Source organism: Sardina pilchardus, chromosome 21 (assembly GCF_963854185.1).
Source record: "Sardina pilchardus chromosome 21, fSarPil1.1, whole genome shotgun sequence".
Lineage (NCBI taxonomy): Eukaryota > Metazoa > Chordata > Actinopteri > Clupeiformes > Clupeidae > Sardina > Sardina pilchardus.
Genome location: NC_085014.1, coordinates 29,327,050 through 29,347,575, shown reverse-complemented (window position 1 = coordinate 29,347,575; position 20,526 = coordinate 29,327,050). Strand labels below are relative to the sequence as shown.

The 20,526-nt window shown below is 39.9% G+C and overlaps 3 protein-coding genes across 5 annotated transcripts in view; all 3 read left to right on the top strand.

The window, feature by feature from the left end:
- Positions 1–267: 267 nt before the first annotated feature.
- On the top strand, positions 268–4,172 carry spon2b (spondin 2b, extracellular matrix protein). 2 transcript variants are annotated; one of them, XM_062524518.1, is made up of 6 exons: positions 268–545; positions 1,244–1,478; positions 1,750–1,973; positions 2,306–2,497; positions 2,618–2,798; positions 3,453–4,172. In XM_062524518.1, the coding sequence occupies exons 2-6, from the start codon at positions 1,253–1,255 to the stop codon at positions 3,674–3,676; spliced, it is 1,047 nt and encodes a 348-aa protein (XP_062380502.1). In that variant the 5' UTR covers positions 268–545; positions 1,244–1,252; the 3' UTR covers positions 3,677–4,172. The 2 variants fall into 2 exon arrangements, with proteins under 2 accessions (XP_062380502.1, XP_062380503.1); XM_062524519.1 differs by having other exon boundaries at positions 486–551.
- Positions 4,173–6,392: 2,220 nt separating this feature from the next.
- si:ch211-255i20.3 (transmembrane emp24 domain-containing protein 11) lies at positions 6,393–9,759 on the top strand. The gene is made up of 4 exons (XM_062524520.1): positions 6,393–6,473; positions 6,582–6,707; positions 7,628–7,774; positions 9,545–9,759. Exons 1-4 carry the CDS (start codon positions 6,441–6,443, stop codon positions 9,692–9,694), a joined length of 456 nt encoding a protein of 151 aa, XP_062380504.1. The 5' UTR covers positions 6,393–6,440; the 3' UTR covers positions 9,695–9,759.
- A 7,388-nt stretch (positions 9,760–17,147) lies between these two features.
- The window catches only part of LOC134069314 (probable E3 SUMO-protein ligase RNF212), a 38,342-nt gene continuing 34,963 nt past the window's right edge, over positions 17,148–20,526 (top strand). The window contains exons 1-3 of one of the 2 annotated variants that reach the window (XM_062525267.1): positions 17,148–17,255; positions 17,550–17,685; positions 17,766–17,833. In XM_062525267.1, the coding sequence (XP_062381251.1) occupies positions 17,574–17,685; positions 17,766–17,833 (180 nt within the window). In that variant the 5' untranslated portion in view covers positions 17,148–17,255; positions 17,550–17,573. Of the gene's footprint in view, positions 17,256–17,534; positions 17,686–17,765; positions 17,834–20,526 lie in introns of both variants that reach the window. The other variant, XM_062525268.1, reaches the window with a different exon arrangement.

Below are 20,526 nucleotides of genomic sequence, written 5' to 3'. Positions count from 1 at the left end.
TATCGTTGCTGACCCACATTCTGCAACAACAGACTACTTTATTCAGGAAGGTCTGTGAATATATAATATGTATTGGGATATTGATTTGTTTTAAACAACTAAGATGAAATGTAACTAAACCTGACCACACATAATGTAAGTGTACTAAAACTGCAGAAAAACTGCTGCAACAAGGAAGAAAAACTGTGAACTAAAAGAGAAAAGAGGAAAAAAGTTTAAACGTGAGCATGTGGAAGTCATTAGCATGCCGCATGTTGGAGTGGTTAGCCCCTTTGGGCGGCTGGGGTTGCTGGATGCCTTGAGGGTGGTGATGTGTTCCCCATCGAGAAGCTCTCTACAGAGCTTGTAATGTAGAGTATGGTTCATGCATCACTGCTGCTGGGAGGGGTCACAAGGTTATTGATATTGTTTGAGTTAGGGGGAACCTCCTGGAGAGCATAAATAGCAGGGAGCAGTGGGAGAGCCTCGCAGTCTCTCGCCCAGGCAGCCCAGGCACAGGTGGTCTCTGCACTCTGCTAAGCTTCATCTGACTCTGCATCCCATCCGTGAGTGTGTGTGGCCATGAAACTTGTACAGCTATTTCTCCACTGCTTGCATTGCATTTTTTTATTCTAACATTGAAAATGTACAATATGTTTATCATTTGCATGACATTGACACTGCATTAAGGTTATGATAGTCTGTGAGTATGCAATTCCTTGCTTTATATTCAAACTGTAATAATAGCATCACTGCTACAGGTTTGTTTGAAAAGAAAAAAAAATACTGTTAACATGGATATAAAGGAATACCATAGCAAAGTTTCTTCATTAGAATTGTTTTATACGATAATGTGTCAGACAAACAAAGCTTAAATTGTGTTGGCAAAACAGAAGAAATATAAATGTATAACACTGAGATAAATGTATACACTTTGATTACAAAATTTGTTCGGCTCATAGACGAGTGGAAAGAGATTTCATCTTCGATTCCAAAAATATAGCACATGTAGTTTTATTTTTTGCTGTGCCCCACATTTTTTTGAGTGTGGTTTTGCCTCTCCTGAACTAGGTTTACAGGAGAAATAATGACGGTGGTGGGCTGGAAATTAGTTCATGCAGCGCTGAATTCTTTCCCCATTACTCACATGGCACAGTGTCCTTTTCACCACACTTCTTGTTTAACCCTGTGCTATGGGAGGAGGTTAGTACAGGTTTCAATCTACCACTCTTTCTCATACGTTTCCTTTATTTCACTTCTGCAGTCAGCAAGTATGGAGGTTCTAATGTCCATCTGTGCGGACTGCTTACTGGCCCTCCTGATCCTGACTTTTAACACGCTGAGTGGAGTCAACTTAATGCCTGTGAGTGTGGATCCAGTTTGCACCGCGACCAGCACTGCCAAGTACAGCTTGAAGTTTACAGGCAAATGGAGCCAGACTTCTTTCCCTAAGCATTACCCCCTTTACAGGCCCCCTGCTCAGTTTTCCCCAGTCTTTGGTGAGTTGAGTGCTCTTGTTAGCTGGATTAAAAACGACATAAATAAATGTAGCCTCTCAGTTTCAGCAGCTCTTTCTACTTTTTCAGTTTTTACTTTGTAAATCTACACTTGAGGTTTGTTAAAAGTCAACTAACCAGAGAAGAGTTGGTATGATGAAGGACTAATTCCTTGAGTAATGTCCAATCATTTCAAGGCCTACAGTAGGCACTGTCAGAATGAAATCTCACAAAATGACAGCTGACAACTGCATGTGTTTGTCTTTTCTTCTAGGGGTAACTCACAGTTCAGACTATCACATCTGGCAGAGTGATGACTATGCCAGCAATGGGGTGAGGGAGTTTACAGAGAAGGGAGAAGCTTGGACGCTAATAAATGAAGTGGAGGCGGCAGGGGAAAAGATCCAAAGTGTCTATGGCTTATTTTCTGCACCTGCTGTGCTTGACGGGACTGGCCAGACAATCTCTGAATTTGAGGTTTTTGCAAGGCACTCTTTCGTAAGTGAAATAATAACAACAAAAAAAAGATTTTGGGTCATATACATATCTGAAATCTAAATAATAGATTGAACTCCTAGAGCTCTTCGAAATGTACAAGAAACAAAAACGAGTCCTATTCTGCTTAATTTAACTACTTATTTACATGAATATTCATAAAAGGAAAGAGCTCATTGGCAGACTGATGTAGGACTATTTGCTACTATCTACAGAAACAATGCATTAAAGACATTAATGTAAAACGGTGCTCTGTCCAGTAATTTGATCTATTTCTATTTCTTTATTTGTTTAAACTGTATTTTAATCAGTATAACTTCCACCTTTCCATCCAGTTATCCTTCATTGTAAGGATTGTGCCAAGTCCAGACTGGTTTGTAGGTTTGGACAGCTTGAACTTATGTGATGGAGAACATTGGAAAGAAAGCATAAGTATGGACCTGTACCCATATGACGCGGGTACAGACAGCGGTTTCACTTTCTCCTCTCCAAACTATGAAACCATTCCACAAGAGAAAGTTACACAGGTATGAAACATGTGCTGATATTGTAATTGTATTGATATTATGCTCTGATATTGTAAAACATAAGCTTATTTATGATGACAATGAAGCGTGTTAATGGAACTATTCATCACATTTATGCAGATCACTTCATCTTCTCCCAGTCACCCGGCCAACTCCTTCTTTTACCCTCGATTAAAGCATCTACCACCTCTAGCTAAGGTCATCCTTACAAAGATCAAGAACACTCAGGTCTTCAGCCTGCCGATTGAGCCAACCCAATCAAACCAAATCCCCACTGGCAATGAGATAGAGGACTCACTAAGTAAGTCATTACAATGTATGATTTTGACAATGAGAATATCTTTTTAAGAATTTTTTAAGAATTTTCACTTGGTTTTAGTCAAATCTATAACAGTCTTTCAGTTACAGTTGGATGAGAAAGTTATTCTCCATTGAGAAATGTTTTGATAACTCGGTCCATTGTAGAAACGCTGCAAGGTTGTGTCAGCTACCGTGAAGCATATGTCTCCATAGCAACCCAGAAACAAACCAAAAACAAATAACAACGCCTGACCACATCTGACAGTTTTACAGCCATTGAGCACTCAGGAAGTTTCGGTAATGGAAGTACGAAATGATGTGAACTCCAGCCTTGTGTTTCTGCTCAAGTCTCAAGTCTCTGTTTGGTATATATCAAGGCATCGGGCACAAGGACACCCATACACAGAAAAAAAGTATTTTTAAAAAACATTTAAATGGATTTATACTTCCCTAGGTCCAAATATGTTGTACAGTGTAAATGTAGAGGTACTATGTAAATAAATGTTTAAAGGCCAGAATCAATCCTACGAAAATATGTAATTTGTGCATTTGTTAAGGTTCTTGTGAGAACCTTATGAGGCAACCACATATGTGCATGAATAGTATTACAGTATTGTGTTGGCATTTTACATGAACTGAATCATGATGCTTTCAGATACTCCACTGGACTGTGAAGTGTCTGCGTGGTCACCCTGGGGTTTGTGCAAGGGTAAGTGTGGCGAGTCTGGGGCAAGGCACCGAACGCGCTACATTCATCTTCACCCTGCAAATAAAGGGGCACCATGCCCCCCTCTGGAAGAAGACAGGAAATGCACCCCAGACAACTGTGTTCCTGTGGTTTCGACACAACTGCCTCTTTCTACTCCTAAAGGAAACTAAGAGAACAAAGTAGACTTTCTAGTTTATCCAGATGTCTCTACAAAAGATTGATGCATTCAGGCTCAGTGCTGGAAGTGGCCTCTTTTAAACAGACCATTCTAACAAACACACTCCCACTCTTTCCCAGAACTCAATAAGCACAATACCAAAAGCTTTGTTACGTGCCTTTTGGTTACAAAAAGACATTCACATTTGAAATGTGTTGGTTATAATCAATTATAAAATGACACTGAGATAAAGGAAATTCCAACAATCTTCATTGTACCTAAAGAACACCGACAGACAGACCTATTCTGCTTTATATAAAAGTACTGTACAAACTGTCCATCAGTTGATCAGACAACATTACTTGCAAAATAGGTAAAACACAATGTCAAGTGAAGGTTAAGTCTGATAGAAAAAAAGAGGGGCTAAAAATATGCTGTATTTATTTTGTATTTTTGTACATTGTACTTGATAAACTATTGTACCACTTGTAAATAAATGTTTAATAAAATGATGTCTTGTGTTCTTTATCTCACTATATTTGTAATGCAATCTGGTTAGGTACCTACTGTAATAAACATAGCCGGAAATGGACAAACTTCAACAGTATAGGAGAATACAACACTTCATTAACTTTTATAACCTCCAGAGAAATGTATTACTGAGAACGGAAGACAGAGGAAGCTTAAAAGCAAGCAGTTTTCAGACTGACTATTTTCACTTGTCAAAGTAAAGACTTAATAAGTGAGCTATTTCATTTCCTTTATCGGCTCGTTCTTTTATCTGTTTGTGCCCTTGTGTGACAGATAGAATTCATAGCAACCTACAGGAAAGCAGGTGGAAAGTTCTCACCAACGTTAAACACATATGTTCATAGAGAGGCATTAGCAGTCTGACATTTGAGAGCTTACTATTTAAGTCAATCTTTTGAAATGAAAATCTTGACTGTAATTATATTTGAGGTCTTTTTTTTGTCATGGTCCATTGCTATGTACTTTGATTTGGGGGAACAAGAGGAGAAGTGCATCATTGAGGAAATCCCAGAAGACACACTGGTAACAGGTATGGCAAGTTGAATATATCCCAAAGATAACCAATGTCTGCTTGTGCTATATATCATTGTCTGATTAAAACTATCTGGAAAATATTGAACCATCTACAGAAATAGTCTCAAAACTCATATAGTGTTGTGTTTGCAACAAAACAGCTTTACAGATTGCTCTCATATTAATGGTAAACACCTAGCATATAATGGAATCTGAGGGAACTGAAAAGAGGATAGGACAAACCACCAGTATTTAGCATGCATAAATAAATAAAATGCTATTTACAGTTTTTCTCAGTCGCCTTGGTACATCTCTCAAATCAGAATTGAAATTCTCAAAACTACCTGTTCAATCTTCAGATCATTGTGTCACTTGTGCACATCAAAAAAGCAGTTTCTCATTCCTTTGATCAAGTTGCAAATGTTTTGGTACATCCATGCAAATAATCAACATTTAGGCATTAGTTCATAGTATAAGTCTTCTTTACATGCAAAATGGTTGAACATGTTGTCATATGAGCATTTGTGGCCCAAACGACAGGAACATCAGGAGGTGTAGGAAGTCTGCACTGTAATCCCTATAACACTGCATTTACAGTTTTCCCTAACGAGATTGCCCTATGGTCAAATTTCTACTTTATCTCATGTTTCCCTTTATATGCAGTGCTGTCTTTTCCTTTCTGTAGCACAATAACAGGGTCTGTTAACAAATTACAGTAAAACACAGTAAAAGCGTAAATGTGAATATTGTCAATCAAACTCCCACATACACTAAGGTCTACAATTTACAAAAAAATGTCATACAAATTTTAGCCATAGTTTACATCAGAAGTCAGAACATCCCTCCAGAGTACACTGTTATACTGAAAACACAACTAAGCCATTTGACTGTCTTATCCGTATACGATGACACAAGGACTTGACATTCTGATGCACTGACATGTTCATTGACACAAATATTTAGTTTTGAGAGATGGACTAAGGATTTTGAGCAAGAAACTGGCTTTTGCAGGTAATCCATGGTGTTTTGCTATTTGTACAAACAGTTTTGAGAAATGCACTTACTGTTTAGCAAATCTCAAGGATTCGAGAAATGTACCAAAGCGAGAAAAACTGTCATGTAAACACACACATATATGTAGGGTGTACTAATACACCTAGGCCTAAAGCAATCTCCAGACCTATTGTGCTACCATTCAGTCTTGATTTATGATTTGGACATAGTTCCTTTTAGACTGAATATTAACATTCATCACAAAACCACCACAAACACAGGTGGAACTGATAAAAGCTGCATAGCGTGCTAGCTGGCGTGTTTGGTAGTAATTGGCAATGAACTGCTAGGAAAGCTTTTCTAACATGTTTAAGGGTTAATCCATTCTGGACACTGGAAATATAGGCTAGTGCATAGCCTAGGCAGCTAGTGGGAATACCAGGTGTATTTATCTACCCTTCACAAAGCCATAAACCACCAAAAATGTATTTGAGGGTGATACCTTAACATGTTGCCTACAACAATATAGGCCAACCATATGTAGGCTTAGGCTACTATAACAAATAGCAGATAGTGACAAAGCGTTAATTGAATGTGAATCACGCGATATCATATTCATACGTTATGCTTGCCTTATAGTTTTAACAATGTATCGTGATATTCTTAGTTTGCTTTTTTCAGGCTACTTTCTGTTAGAACAATGGGATGCAAACAAACCAGCCAATACTCCTCATCTTGGCATGACAGTCACAATCCGAGATCCAAATCATGAGGTAAAGGATAGCCTATCTTTCATCACTATTTCTCTTACAAATGTGTACAGCACAAGGCAGGCTGGATACTCAAGTAACACAGCTATAACGTGTGTGTTTTCTCAACAGATCCTGTTGCTGAAACGGTATGGCAAATATGGAAAATTTACCTTCACATCACATGCTTCGGGGCAGCATTATCTGTGTATGCAGTCAAACTCGACCAGGTTCTCTGTCTTTGCAGGAGAAAGGCTGGTAAGCTAAAGTCCACAGAGTTCGCTAAATCTGTGCTACAGTTGTTCTCAGTCGCTTTGTTGCATTTCTCAAATCATAATGAACAATTGCACAACAGTACATTTCTTAAAACAATCAGTGCAAACTGCACCACATAGTGGATAATATGCAAAAGTGCATATCTTGCTCAAAATGCTTAATTTATGCCTCCAAAACGGTCAGTGCAATCAAATTGACATATCGTGTGATGCTTTTGCTTACACTGCTTATGTCAAACTGTTTAATCTTGTTGTCAATATGACAGTTTACTCTGTAAGTATTTTCTAATGAACAATGCCCAAGGCAACACTATGTTTTATTTCAAAACTAAAAGTTACACATTGATTGCAGTGCCAGTGGATGCGTTTTTACTGTTGACAGACATGACAGTACATCAAAGGTCAAAGCTGTGCACCACTGTACAGTACATCTGTACACCCTAACATTCCTGTTTGTCAGGTAACATATGAACAGTATATGCTAGACAGACTATGACAACTAGTAATGACTAGTTCAACACATCTGCATGTAATGACAAACAGTGAAATAAGGACAATTTGTTTAAAGGGAAGGAGTGCTCAGCAGGGAACCAGTATAGTGCGTTTGGACCAACATGACATTAGCCATTGAAAATGTATAGAACAGCAGACATTAGTACAAAGTCAGTTGCATGGATGTACGAAAGCATTGCTATTTGTTTAAAATGGGGAGAAACTGATTCAGTGGCGTGCACAAGTGATACGATGATATGAAGTTTGAACAAACAGTTTTGAGAATTACCATTCCAATCCGAGAAATGTGCCAAAGCAACTGAGAAGAACACTGCAATGGCATAACATGATGTGATGACCACTGTTTCATTAATTAAATGAAAATCATGTTTTTCCATTTGAAACCTTCAGAGAGTCCATTTAGATGTACAAATGGGAGAACACTCCATCGATCCCAGTGCTGTCAAAGCCAAAGACACGGTCAAAACAATGGAGTACAGTCTACAGCATCTTATTGACCAAATGACTTACATTGCTCGTCAACAAGATTACCAAAGGGTAAGACTTAGTATTTGTACTAAAGTAAAAATCAACAAAACATCACCAATGTCACCATAAAGCAAAAGGAATATATATGATGATCCTATGACGCGCCAAAAATCTAGGATGGAGTAGGCCATTTAATTAGTTGAGTTTCACACACTTTTGTCGTATCATACAGTAGATGCAAGCACAGTGGTCCTCAGTGATACTTTTTTTACTTTTCAGCTTAGTTAGTTCAGCATACTTTTATTCTTTCCATGTCAAATTGTTCCACTTTATTTGTGGTGTACAGTATGTTACTTTGGTTGAAAGGGAGAATTTATGATTTTCAATGTAAAGTATGCTCCACAATTATTGGTACCCCTGATCAAGATGAGTAAAAAGGGTTATATGAAAGGCCCCCTTTTTCACTTTTTTTCAACGTCATATTAAGCTAACGCATCAAAAAGTGAATTTCTTATCACCGTTTTCACTCCATCTTTACCCAGGATGCTAACAGCTGTTGAGGGCACTGTATTGCTATGACTTATAAATAATACAATTTCTATATACTTTTCCATTTTTCAGCAATAAGAATTTTCACAATTAAAACAATTTAAGAACACAATTCTTTTTTTTTGTTCCACGTGTTCAAAAGCATAGACATGCATTCCCAAACACAGGAGTCAGACAGGATCATGAACTGTACTCTGGAAAAAAAATGATCCTACTAATCTTGGCAATATTACGACCCACATTGGTAGACATTCTAAAACAAAAAAGGAATGCATAGAGGTCAGAAGAGTGGAAAGGGTTGAATAGCATGTGAATTAATGTTTATTGTGCTCTTGAGTACCCTCTAGTGGATGATGATGACAGTTTTGCTGAAAAGGTACATCAAGCAGTAATTTCACCTAATCTTTAAGCTATTTTTATTTGTATACAAAAATATGTATTTTGTCTTTTGTACAATGGTGATTGTAATATGCACTGTATTCTTGAGTAAAAGGTGCAGTTCATGATTCTGATCACACACTTTTGGAATTCCTCCTCATGGCCCTCTAGCTGTCTCAGAGTATGCACATAGACAGCTGCTTTTTACTTGTGTGATTGTTGTTCTGTATGGGAAACACACAAATGGCGGTGTTCCACCGACAGCGAACCTGTGCTTGAACCAGCGTTGTTCGTGAAATTGGAGCATAGTGAATGGAATCCAATTTATCCGGATAACATGTTGTGAGTAAAAGTGAGCAAACAAACAAACAAACAAAAACAATTCTTGTTTCCTGTGTATTCACAATGGGGGGAATTATCCCATGCGCGTAAGGGTGCTTAAGTCAACAACAACAAAAAATGCATAACTACACGCATTTCACTCTAGGCAAATTATGCCCTCCTGCCAGACTGAGACAATGCATGATTTGCCCACTTATCTAACTCTAGGGGAGATTTTACAAAATGGTGCCATGTTCCTTTAAGCAGACCTATACAAATTACGCCTCCTTTAAAAAAATCGAGACCCTACAGTAAACCAAAAATTAAAACAAAAAAATGGAAAGCCCTTAAAAGCTGAAATGGCACGTGTTTCATATATAAAGTTCAAGGAAAGCAGTCCCTTTTAAACTTTTTTAAGGGCCTCACAGACCCTAGGTCAAATAGGTCACAGACCCTAGGTGAAAGCGCCAATACCAGCACCCAGTCTTACTGACATTAAGGTGTTGAGCGTTCTAATTTTTGATTGTGTGATTATGTATAACAATTAATTTATGAAGTCGTGGTCACATTGTATCTCTTTCCAATTCCCAGGAACGAGAAGAAACCTTTCGAGAGATCAGTGAGCAAACAAACTGGAGTGTTTTATGGTGGGCCATTATTCAGACAGCAATACTGCTTTCTGTTGGATTCTGGCAGATGAAGAGGCTGAAGGACTTTCTTATAGAAAAGAAACTGGTTTGATGCTATGCTGGCAGTCCTTGTTCTGGTAGTTGTTGGTGGTATGTTTTGAACAAAATTGTGTTGGCAACCCACCAAAATGGGAATAATGATAATAAATGAGATTATAGACTGTATTAATTACTTATATCATTGACCATTAAAGTGCTAAAATTAAATTGAGACTGTGTTTTATGATTTCTAGCAGAAAACCAACCTTGCAACTTTGGGAGTACTGTCCTGGAAAGTTGGAAACAGGAAGTATCGCGAGAAACACATACTGATTTACGGCAAATGCGCATCAGCAGCGGTATAAAGGGGGAGGAGAGTGCCGCCAGCAGTGTTCGAATTACCATAGGGCCCGGTAGTGCCCCGCCCCCTTAGTTCTGGCCAGGGCACTACTAGTTCTGCTCGAAATCACTGTCTGAAGGGGCCCACTATTCATTCATTGCCAAGTTGCCAAGCCATAAATGATAATCTGCGTTTCCCCCGCTAGTTGCAATGTGTATTTCCCGCCAGACTGCAGGGGCACTGCTCTGCATGTAGCCTCCTACCGTCCGATCTCACCCTCCCCTGACTCGAATTGTGATGAATTTTGCGAGAGCATTGTTAGCGATTGAGCGAACTAGCAGCAGACAGTGAAAAAAAGTAAAAAGGAATGAATAACTTCATTAGAATTAGATATTAAAAAAATTGAAAATTGTTACAGAAATGTCATAGACTAACATGGCAACGAAAAGAAATCTAGATTTGACCAACTTTGGTTTTACTACCACCGCAAAAAGACAGCGGGAGGAAAGCCCACCACCACAAGTCCATGAAGAGTTAGCGGAGGCTAGCGTGAGTCTAAATGATGTGCAGAATACAGAAAGAAACCCCAGACAATATCCCAAAAGTATGGTCAGCCAGCCAGTTCAAAGAGTGGAAGGAGCGATATCGGTGGATTTATTGTCGTGAAGGGCATGTTGGCTGTACAGTTTGTAAAGAGGCAAAGCACCTGCTTGGAGCTGAGAAGGGGGTGCATTTGTCCACTGAGTGGATTAACGCTACAGTAATTGCTGACCAGGCGAAGCATATGCGTAATAAAATATACAGACACAGAGACAGTGTTGCGCACAAGCAGGCTGAAGAAATTGCAGAACAAAAACAAAAGATGTGCTCACAAACATTATAGTTGATGCTACTTCACGTAATTTCCAAGAAACAGAAGCTTCCTTCAGAACGGCCTAATGTATTGCAAAAGAGAGACTTTCATTCACGAAAATGAATCCTTGGTCACATTACAGACACTAAACGGGGCTAACATGGGCAAGATACATAGATCCGATCATACATGTACAGAAATGTCAGTTCATATAGCTCATGAAATGAGACGTAAAATGATCTCCAGTCTTAAAGCTGCGAACTCGCCCATCAGCATCTCCATAGATGAAAGCAGCACACATGGACGGAGTTATCTAATAATTTATCTTCGGAGTGATATCAGTGGCAAGGGTGATATGGAGAATATGATTTGGACTTGGTTGAACTGAATGGTTGTGATGCTGAATCAATTTACAATTCTCTTGGAGAAAGTCTACGAAATGCTGGGTTGAATGATCAGTGGTTGAAAAGCCATCTGATTGGGATCGCAACTGATGGGGCTTCGGTCCTCACTGGGAAAACGTCAGGACTGGTATCACGGCTCAAAAGCGATTTCCCCACAGTTCAAGCAGTGCACTGTTTAGCCCACCGGCTTGAACTTGCCGTCAGTGACTCACTCAAGGTCATAAGTGGATGTAACCATTTTGAAACGTGTGTGTCTAAGCTATATGCTGTCTACCACCAATCCCCCAAAAATAAAAGACTTCTAAGAGAAGCTGCCCAGGCACTTGATACAACATTTCTGCAAATAGGGCAGATTTTCCAGTAGTTTTAAAACGGTTCAGGCTGTGTGGCAGGATTATGCACCGTTAGCCAAGCAATTGCAGGACGCAAGCGAGGATCCGAAGCGCAGGGAACATGACAAGTGTCAGTTTAGTGGTCTCCACAAGCAACTTGTGAGCAAAGGCTTTGTAGCTGACCTTGCATGCATGAAGGATGTTTTACGTGAGCTTCAGAGCCTTTCGCAAAAACTCCAGAGAAGAGACTTAACCTTGATCCAAGCAAGCCAGGAGATCACACAAACTATTGAGGTGATACGCTCAATGAAAATCTCTGGCGGTAAATCCTCGCAGGCTGCTGAGGAGCGCATCGCAGCTGGAATGTTTAAAGGAGTTCAGCTTGGAGAGCGCAAAGAGAAAATAAACAGGCAACAGTTTTACCAAGCTGTAATAGACTGTCTAACCAAACGCCTGCCCGACTCAGATCTAGCTTCTGAAACCACTGGACAAACAGTACTGGCCAGCTGATCGTGAGGAGTTGGTTTTGTATGGAGAACACGAAATTCGCAACCTGGCCAAGCTGCTCGGTGAGCCAACCAGACAGGCTGTCGAGGAGTATAGGGACTTTAAGATGCAAGGGGCAAGGGAAGGGTACTGCCTCAAGAAACTCGTCATCGCAGCCAACACGTTTTTACCTACTTCGGCAGAATGCAAGAGAGGATTCTCTGCGCTTAATGACAATCGATGACAAAGCCCGAAATCGCTTAAGGGAGCACAGCTTAAATGCGCTTCTTTTTCTGAGCATCAATGCGCCTCCCCTGGTCCAGTTCAACCCTAAGCCATTCGTGACATCTTGGCTCAAGGCCGGGCATCGTCCATCAACTGCGTGGAAAACGGGAAAGGAAGCCCAGAAAGAGACCAATAGACCACTTTCTCCAGTAGGCCTACCCGAGATGTCATGTGTGATAAAGAAATGTGTTTCGTGTTGACTTTTTTTCAGTTGTGCCTTGTGCGATGTTCAGTTGAGCACGTTACACGTACAGTATTTGACTATAAGTTCTGCTCATTTTCAGTTTCGAAGATAAATAGCCTATTATTAGGCTGAATTTATACGGTTTTGTAATGTAATAGCCAAATAATTTCATAGATTTCATTTTAAAAACTGCCTATAGGCTGAATTTAGGCTGATATAGGCAGAATTGGCATGTTTAGTAATGCAATAAATCATTTTATAGATTTTAAAAACTGGCTAGCCTCTCTATATGGGCCCTCCGGGGAACGACGAGGTAATTCGAACACTGGCCGCAAGTGTTTTTTTTTTTTTTTTACGACAGTGTTGTGGAATATACGTCCCAGAGCTGTTGGGGGAGCTTGTTGAGAAAACAAAAGTAAAAACTAGCAAAGAAATGAGTTGCCAAGTTTCATCATTGTTTTTTTTTTGTTCTGTGAGTTTGACTACTGGAAGGTGGCCTATTGTTATGATAGATGATTAAAGAAATAATATCAAATAAACTACCAACAACAGAGGAATAACCTTTCTCTTCATAGACATAATTATATCCATTACAGTTTTAATTTAGAATTTATGAGGATTTTTAAAAAAAGCTTTTTAGTCTAACATATCACACACAAAAACGTGTTGCAAACAGGTTTCCATTTCTGTTTTATTGCAGTTGTTTACTGGCGTTTTTTTTCAAGCTTCCAGCCTCCCTTTGGGTAAAGCTGATTCACGTCACAACGCTATGAATTGCTGGAAGCTCCCTTGTGTATAGATGAATAAGGTGCATTTGACTTCATGTAGCCATCTTAAGACGACTGCAGACGAGACTATTTCTGACGTCGTCAACCCTGACGTGTGTACAATTCCGGTTTGAAAGACGTATCAGAATGTCAGAAATAGTGTTGTCTGCAGTCGTCTTAAGACGGCTACATGAAGTCGAATGCGCCTCTAGATGCAGACTAACGGTATGGCTACACATTTCCGACACATCGTGTCGGAAGCTATTTGGGTGACGTCAAGCGACTTTAACCGTCCCGCAAAGCATTCTGGGAAGGCAGCGCTGCATTTGAATTAGTAGGCTCGTTCGAGATCGGATGCGGCTGACTTAGGCTGGCTTCATACATCAACGTGAGCTTGAGAGTCTTAAGGCCCATTCGTGCTCAATGTAAAATACAGATACGAATATGTGTGGAGTGTTTCAAACGTTCTTTCCATTGATTTCGTCCGTACTTTGACACGAAATTGAGGGGCTTACGATTACGGATGAAACGGATGAAACGGATGAAACGTTGCAAGACCGAGCACTACCACAGGAATACCACAAGAAAAAGTGGGGGCGCTATGCATTCACACGTATACTACGGAAGGAGGTGAAGACATCACCGGGTAGAACGTACAAAATACGGACTTAAATTGCCACACGTTGACCATGAATGGGCCTTTACCGGGAGGAGCGAAAGTCAGATGCAGCTGCTCCCGGACAGTCCAGCTGCAGCAGGGCCGGCCCTAGCCAATTTGGCGCCCTAGGCAAAATTTTAGGTAGCGCCCCCTTGCATCACAGTAAATTACACTGCTAGTGTACATACACTCACAAAACACTGAGCTTTGTCTTGAACATTCTCATATGAAAATAAAGCAAAGCACATTCAAACTACTTAGAAAGCCTTAAAGAAACAAATACAACAAATAGTGAACTGAACATATGAAAAACAATATAAATAGCTTAGAGGGGTTACCAGGTTGTCATCTTTGGGAGGCAACAAAAAATGGGTGCAAAAGGTTAGGTATCAGCGCAATCTTTTAGTGCAGGCCCCTTGACAGACACATGGGGCCAATAGCCTATACATAGGTTATAACATGTGATAGTTGTTGAACCAGGTGAATAAATGTAACAGTATGCCTATAGGTTTCCCAGTGCCATTTGTACTGGTGTTGTAGACTGATAACTCACATTCAATACAATAATAGTTAATTACATAATCATAGATAATGGGTAGGCTATCTATCTATGAAAATGAAAATAGATAAATAAATGATAATAATTGTAATGTGTCACAATTTAAAAATTATATCAAGTCAAGAATTGTAATACTTTCTTGATTTGATTGTGGAGCCCCCCACCACACCAGTGGAGATCAAAGACATTATAAGGCACATACTCCCCCAATATGTTTGTATCTCAAACATTTTGAAATTCATAGCCTATTGCCATATTTATACATACACATTTATACATACAGTATAAGTTAACTATTTCATATTGCATTTGACACGATTGTCATATCGACTTATATTTATCTTTAATGTCATTACACTGTAGGTCGAATTCAGTGCCTGTCACTTTAAGAACGTGAGACTACTGTAATTAGGCTTTAGCCATGGTTTTCAACTAGTCTAAAATAGGCATAATGCATAGGAATATCTGGAAGCAATGGTTATGTTTTCAATGTAATTCTATATCGTTTAAATAAATGTTCAAAACCAAGTAGAAATGTGCTGCAATTTAAAAACTGGATTACTCGGGAATGGCTTACTGTACAAATGAATGCTTCATATCCTCGTATTTGGTAATTTCTGTCGTTTATTTTGATATATGGTTTGTCATGTAGGCTATTGAGAGATTCCACTGAGAGTAATAGATGGAATGCAAATGATTACATTTCAGGTAGCCTAAATTCACATTGGTTTTCTCGCGAACCGTTTATTATATCAACTATTTAATACCATCGGAAAGCTAAGACCGTGCTCTGTCAGGTGATATGTATATGCTATCATTGTGATTAGAACTTCGTGAGCAATTCAACACAGAAGAATGGGTGAGCATTTCAAATTTTTTTGGCCGTCGCAGTAATGTGCAGAATGTTTTACATTTCATGTAGCATTCACGTTGGTTTTTCTTGCGAAACGTGTATCACAGCAACTAGTAGCCTAGGCCTACATAATACCATAGGAACGCTAAAATTGTGCTCTGTCACGCCTGTGACTAGAACTTTCTGAGCAATCCGACAGAGAAGTTTTTCGCCCGTCACAGGTAATATCTCAGGGAAGGGGGCGGGGGCGCCTTAGGAAAGAAGGTTATTATTACTAGTGCTTAGTAGGCTTTGCTATGCAGTGAAATTAATGTGGGCTTATTAAGACATTGTAATATCAGTTTTAAGAATAGTGGAAGTTACACTTTTTTCCCCCTCCATTTCTGGCGCCCCTTGGATGCGCGGCGCCCTTAGCATTTGCCTATACTGCCTAAGCGGCGGGCCGGCCCTGAGCTGCAGTTGCCTGACGTGACTCCCATGAGACATCGCGGGAGATATCGCTTAATTTTGTGTGCATTTAATACAGTATCATTTTCTTTCTTACTCATTACAGGGACACTTCACCGATTAGCATTAAGTTTTGTTCTTTAGAAAACCAGTCATGTTTTCGAATGGTCGTGCATCATTCCCTCAGTTTGCCTTGAGATGGGAGAAATACGGATTTCAATGAAATAGGACTTCCTGCTTTCAGTGATGTAAAATGATGATCTTTACATCATTGAAAGCAGGAAGTCCAACATTGAATATTCCTCTCATCTCAAGGCAAACTGAGGGAATGATGCACGACCATTCAAAAATATTGCATTTCTGCAGTAGTAGGTTTATATGTATTATTTGTTGGCAACTTTGTTAACTTTACTTTTACTACCAAAAATCCTTGATAACTTAACCCACTATGAAATCAGGGCAGACGTAACCTAACGTTAATTTACTTACCACTGCAAACTCTAGCCTAGTCCATGGCTTATGTGACGGGTCATTCCATTCTACGGTTGCTATCACCACAGACAATCATTTGGATCAGGTTTCTTTATTGCTGGAATAAAATATGACAGTGTGGAATCGTGGGTTTTCAGCAAACAGATTTTGGACAATCCATTATCTATTCATCTCAGGCTGCTATAGGCTACAAATACTTGAATGTAGCCTACAAGTGCTAGTTACAATGTAGGCCTATGTGAATACCGTGTAATAGCCTATATATCAAATTGAATATCAACAAAAATTCAGAACTTATGTCTAACAAGTTAAGTTCTGATATAGACTAGGCCTAGCCTAGGCCTATGCCTTAGACTGAATTATGATAGCCTATACACAATACAGTGCATTTCAGTATTACAGTAATGAAACTACTTCATCTGTTGCACATAATATTGAAATAACAAAATAAGGAACACATTCATCATAACAAACTCAGCACGTGTTGCAAACGCAGCAGTGGAGCACATGTGTGGCTAATCTCCAGACTGCCACACTGGTCTACAAGACAGTTTAACTAGCGCAAACTGCTTATCTGAATAAAGCCAACAAGTAGCTTGCGCATGCGAACAATATGACCATAAAACCTTAGACACAACATAGTTTTGCATGACACATACAGACCTGTGTACTTAAAATGACAAGAAAACATTGTTTATCCCAGACCCAATCGCAGTAGGTAAATGCAACGCGAATACCACTGTCACATTGTAGCCACCTGCCGCTAGATGGCGCAGTTGTACTTTTACTCCGTTACACTTAGAAAACAAATATCACGTGCATTTCAAGTAGCCCTTCCTCTCAGCTTTTGCTAACCAAACCAGCTGGGTCTAGAACGCTTTTGGACTATATCGGGTTAATTGAAGAAATACGATTAGGGGGAAAATAAGTTGACTGCTTTATAACGTTCGTCCACGTCAACAACTAGCAGCTAAGTACGTGTGAACATTAGACAAGCCTCTTACTGTATGTTAAAGTTAGCCAGTTAACGTTAGCATTGGGTTAGGTTACCTGGTCTCAGAGTGTTAATAATTAAACAAATCAAGCGTTAACGTTAATGCCACTGTAAGACACCTCTGTTTTATGATTTTCAAATGGTCTAATTTCTGCTACACTTGTTAGCTACCTCCTGAAACATCAAGGGGAATAACTTTGTTCGGTAGGTCACATTAGCTTTATGTGCTAGCGTTAAGGCAGCGTTGACCCATCAACAGTGCTGTAATATTTAGGTGGCAGCCTACCTGAGAGCACGGATGGCTGCCAGTTGGATCTGCTGCAACAATTGCTTTGCTCCACCCTCTGCCAACAGTAAACTGGCTGTTTCCACTTGTGGTCACATCATATGTAGCGGATGTTTTCAGCATGGTAAGCACATTCTCATTCTTAGATAATAACAACACCCCCTTGCCACGTACCAATTGCTGTCCATTCACTGTACCTTTCAGGCAACATCAAGGAAGGGGAGTGCCGAATTTGTAAAGCGAAATGTCAGCTCTCTCTTATTTCAGACAAGGTAAGTTACAAAGACATCTGGGACTTCGTTTAATTCCTATCATTTGCGTGATCACTTTTATGATAGGAATTAAACGAAACTTAGGTCAATGCCATTAAATTCAGAACATTAAATTCAGTAGTGAGTGATGTTAGTTTAGGTTGACCCTTAGACTTAGCCTAGAAATCTAGACGCCCCTAGCGGCAGCAAATGTAATTTGGCTGGCGGGGCAGTCTAGGCACGATCCATTGAGCCAGGGAGCTGAGGACCCCCAGCACCAGCGTTCCAATCACAGCATGTATAGAGTCGGTGGGTGGGCTTAACATAATGGTGACTGACATGCGACCAGAAGTTGCGACGGTAACGCATCCTGTTATTTGAAAACAAGAAGATGATTCGTTTAGTGTTATCCTATTGCGTGGAGAGGGAAGGTTACGCATCCTGCTACTTGAAAACAAGAAGATGATTCGTTTAGCGTTATCCTATTGCGGGGAGGGAATTTGAAAGACAGCTGTTTATCCCACCCCTCCGATTGCGCCCTGTCTACGGTGAGTGTCCAGACCCTACATCTTGATGTGGGTCTGGCTCGTAAGGCTACCTTAGACTATCACATTTACCACATATATTCTCATAGCACTACTTACATATAGGCCTAGTCTTGCTGATCCTTGCCACCTACATGTTGAGGTCTTCACAAGAGGGAGCAGTCATTATTCCCAGCCGCATTCCCTCTCCGGACAATTGCACTCATTGATGCACTTATTCCTACTGCATTCTACCTTTTAAAATTTCGCTATTTTTTTGTCACTTTCTATTTTCTTCACTCGCACAGCACTCTATCCTTTAAATCTTCTTAGAATTGTTGTTAGAATTGCTTAAAATGGTAACCATGTAAGTCGCTTTGGTTAAAAAGTGTCAGCCAAGATGTATTGTAATTATATATATTTCAGGCCTAATCTACATAATAATGTGGCTTAACACATGATTTAACTTTAGATTATGATATAACATGACAAATACTGTATGTTGATACCCACTTTGCTCAATACTTTTTGCATAAGCAATGACCAATGTCATCTCTCATATTTTGGGGAGTTAAGCTAATTTTCCTAGCCTGATAAACCAGCCTAAATGGATTGGATGTCTAATTTAGTCTGGCCTCGATGAATGGATACAACGGAACATTGTTGATGAGCACAACCCGTTGTCTTTCAAACCGTGTCTGTGCCTATAGGCCAACGCTCCCTCAAAACCCCGCCCCAGATCCCTCTGCCCCGCCCGTGTTGATTCAAAACACATCTCTGCGTTGTGATTGTGTTTTCAAAATGTTCAATGGTCCGAGGCCAGACCCAAATCCAGGCAAAACATTTTGCCGTCCAGCAGTTGGCGCTGGTTTTCCAGGCTATAATTTTCCACCTCTTTCCTACCTTTTTCCCTTTCATCCAGCCATTCAGTGAGTCTGGTGATACAACTTTTAGCTTCAGCCTCGCATAGATCATTGAATCGGATTAGACCATTAGCATCTCGCCTGCTAGAATCATGCTTAAAAGTGACTATGATTTCCGGTAATTTTCCCATTTAAAATATGTCTCTTCTCAAGTTGGAAAGTGCAATAAGACCAACTGAAAACTAAATTTGCCGTTCTTCTAGGCTGATTTGACATGGAAACACTATCATGTGGCGTAATAATCAAGTTGCAAACGTACCATGGGCGCAGAGATAGTTTGCATTCAATGATTCAATGATCTATGCTAGGCTAGGCGATACGCCAGACTCATAAAATGGACGGATGAACGGGAAAAAGGTAAATATAAATTGTTTTGCTCGAAAATGAGCTTAATCCCCCAAATCGTGGAATATCCCTTTAACATTTGTACACCACTGGGTACCGGTGTTACATGGCAACTGGCTTCCTATGTTAACTGGCTTCCTTGATGACGTTCCACGATTGATGACGTGATTGATGTGGCACCTTGACTTGTCAACTTTCTGATAGGGCTGGGCGATATGGCAAAAAAAGTGATCACGATTATTTTTCCCATATTGAACGATCTCGATTTTTAATCACAATTTTTTTTATCAGAAGGCCTTTCCACTACCTCTAGTTAGAAGCATTTATCCTGGTCATTGTACAGGGTTTCCGCGGAGTCATAAAAAGTCATAAAAACGTCACAAGGTCATAAATTACATGTAGTCACGTCTTAAATTCATATGCTCGTTCAGTCATTTGTTCTACCATCGTCTTTTCGTTCGTCTTTTCGTTCGTGGCTGCAAAACCTTAATGCTACGAGAAATGTGCGTTCGGCGGCATTCATTCATTCCTCTTGTTGTAGTTCTGTCTGAGGAATCTGGGTGTTTGCATTCCGCAACTAGCCTACAAGGTCCATGCAGCAGTGTAGCAAGCCGACTTGTCGGATGGACTTAAACAGAAACCTGCACAAACTTTATTTTACGGTCTATGGTCACGCGTTGCACCAGAGAGGGTTGAGGTGGGTTTATGACTGCTGTTTTGTAAGATGGGTATTTAATGTCAGTGTGCACAAACCATGCTTCAAGTGTTGCGCCCGTGTGTCTTCTCCCCACACACACGCAGCTTTTAAAGTGCAGCTGTCGTGTGTGATGCTATTGCTATGACCTCAAAGCCACAAATAATAGTAGCCCAACCTAAAGAAAATGCATCATAGAAGAGTTGTGTCTTGCGTTGTTCATTTCTG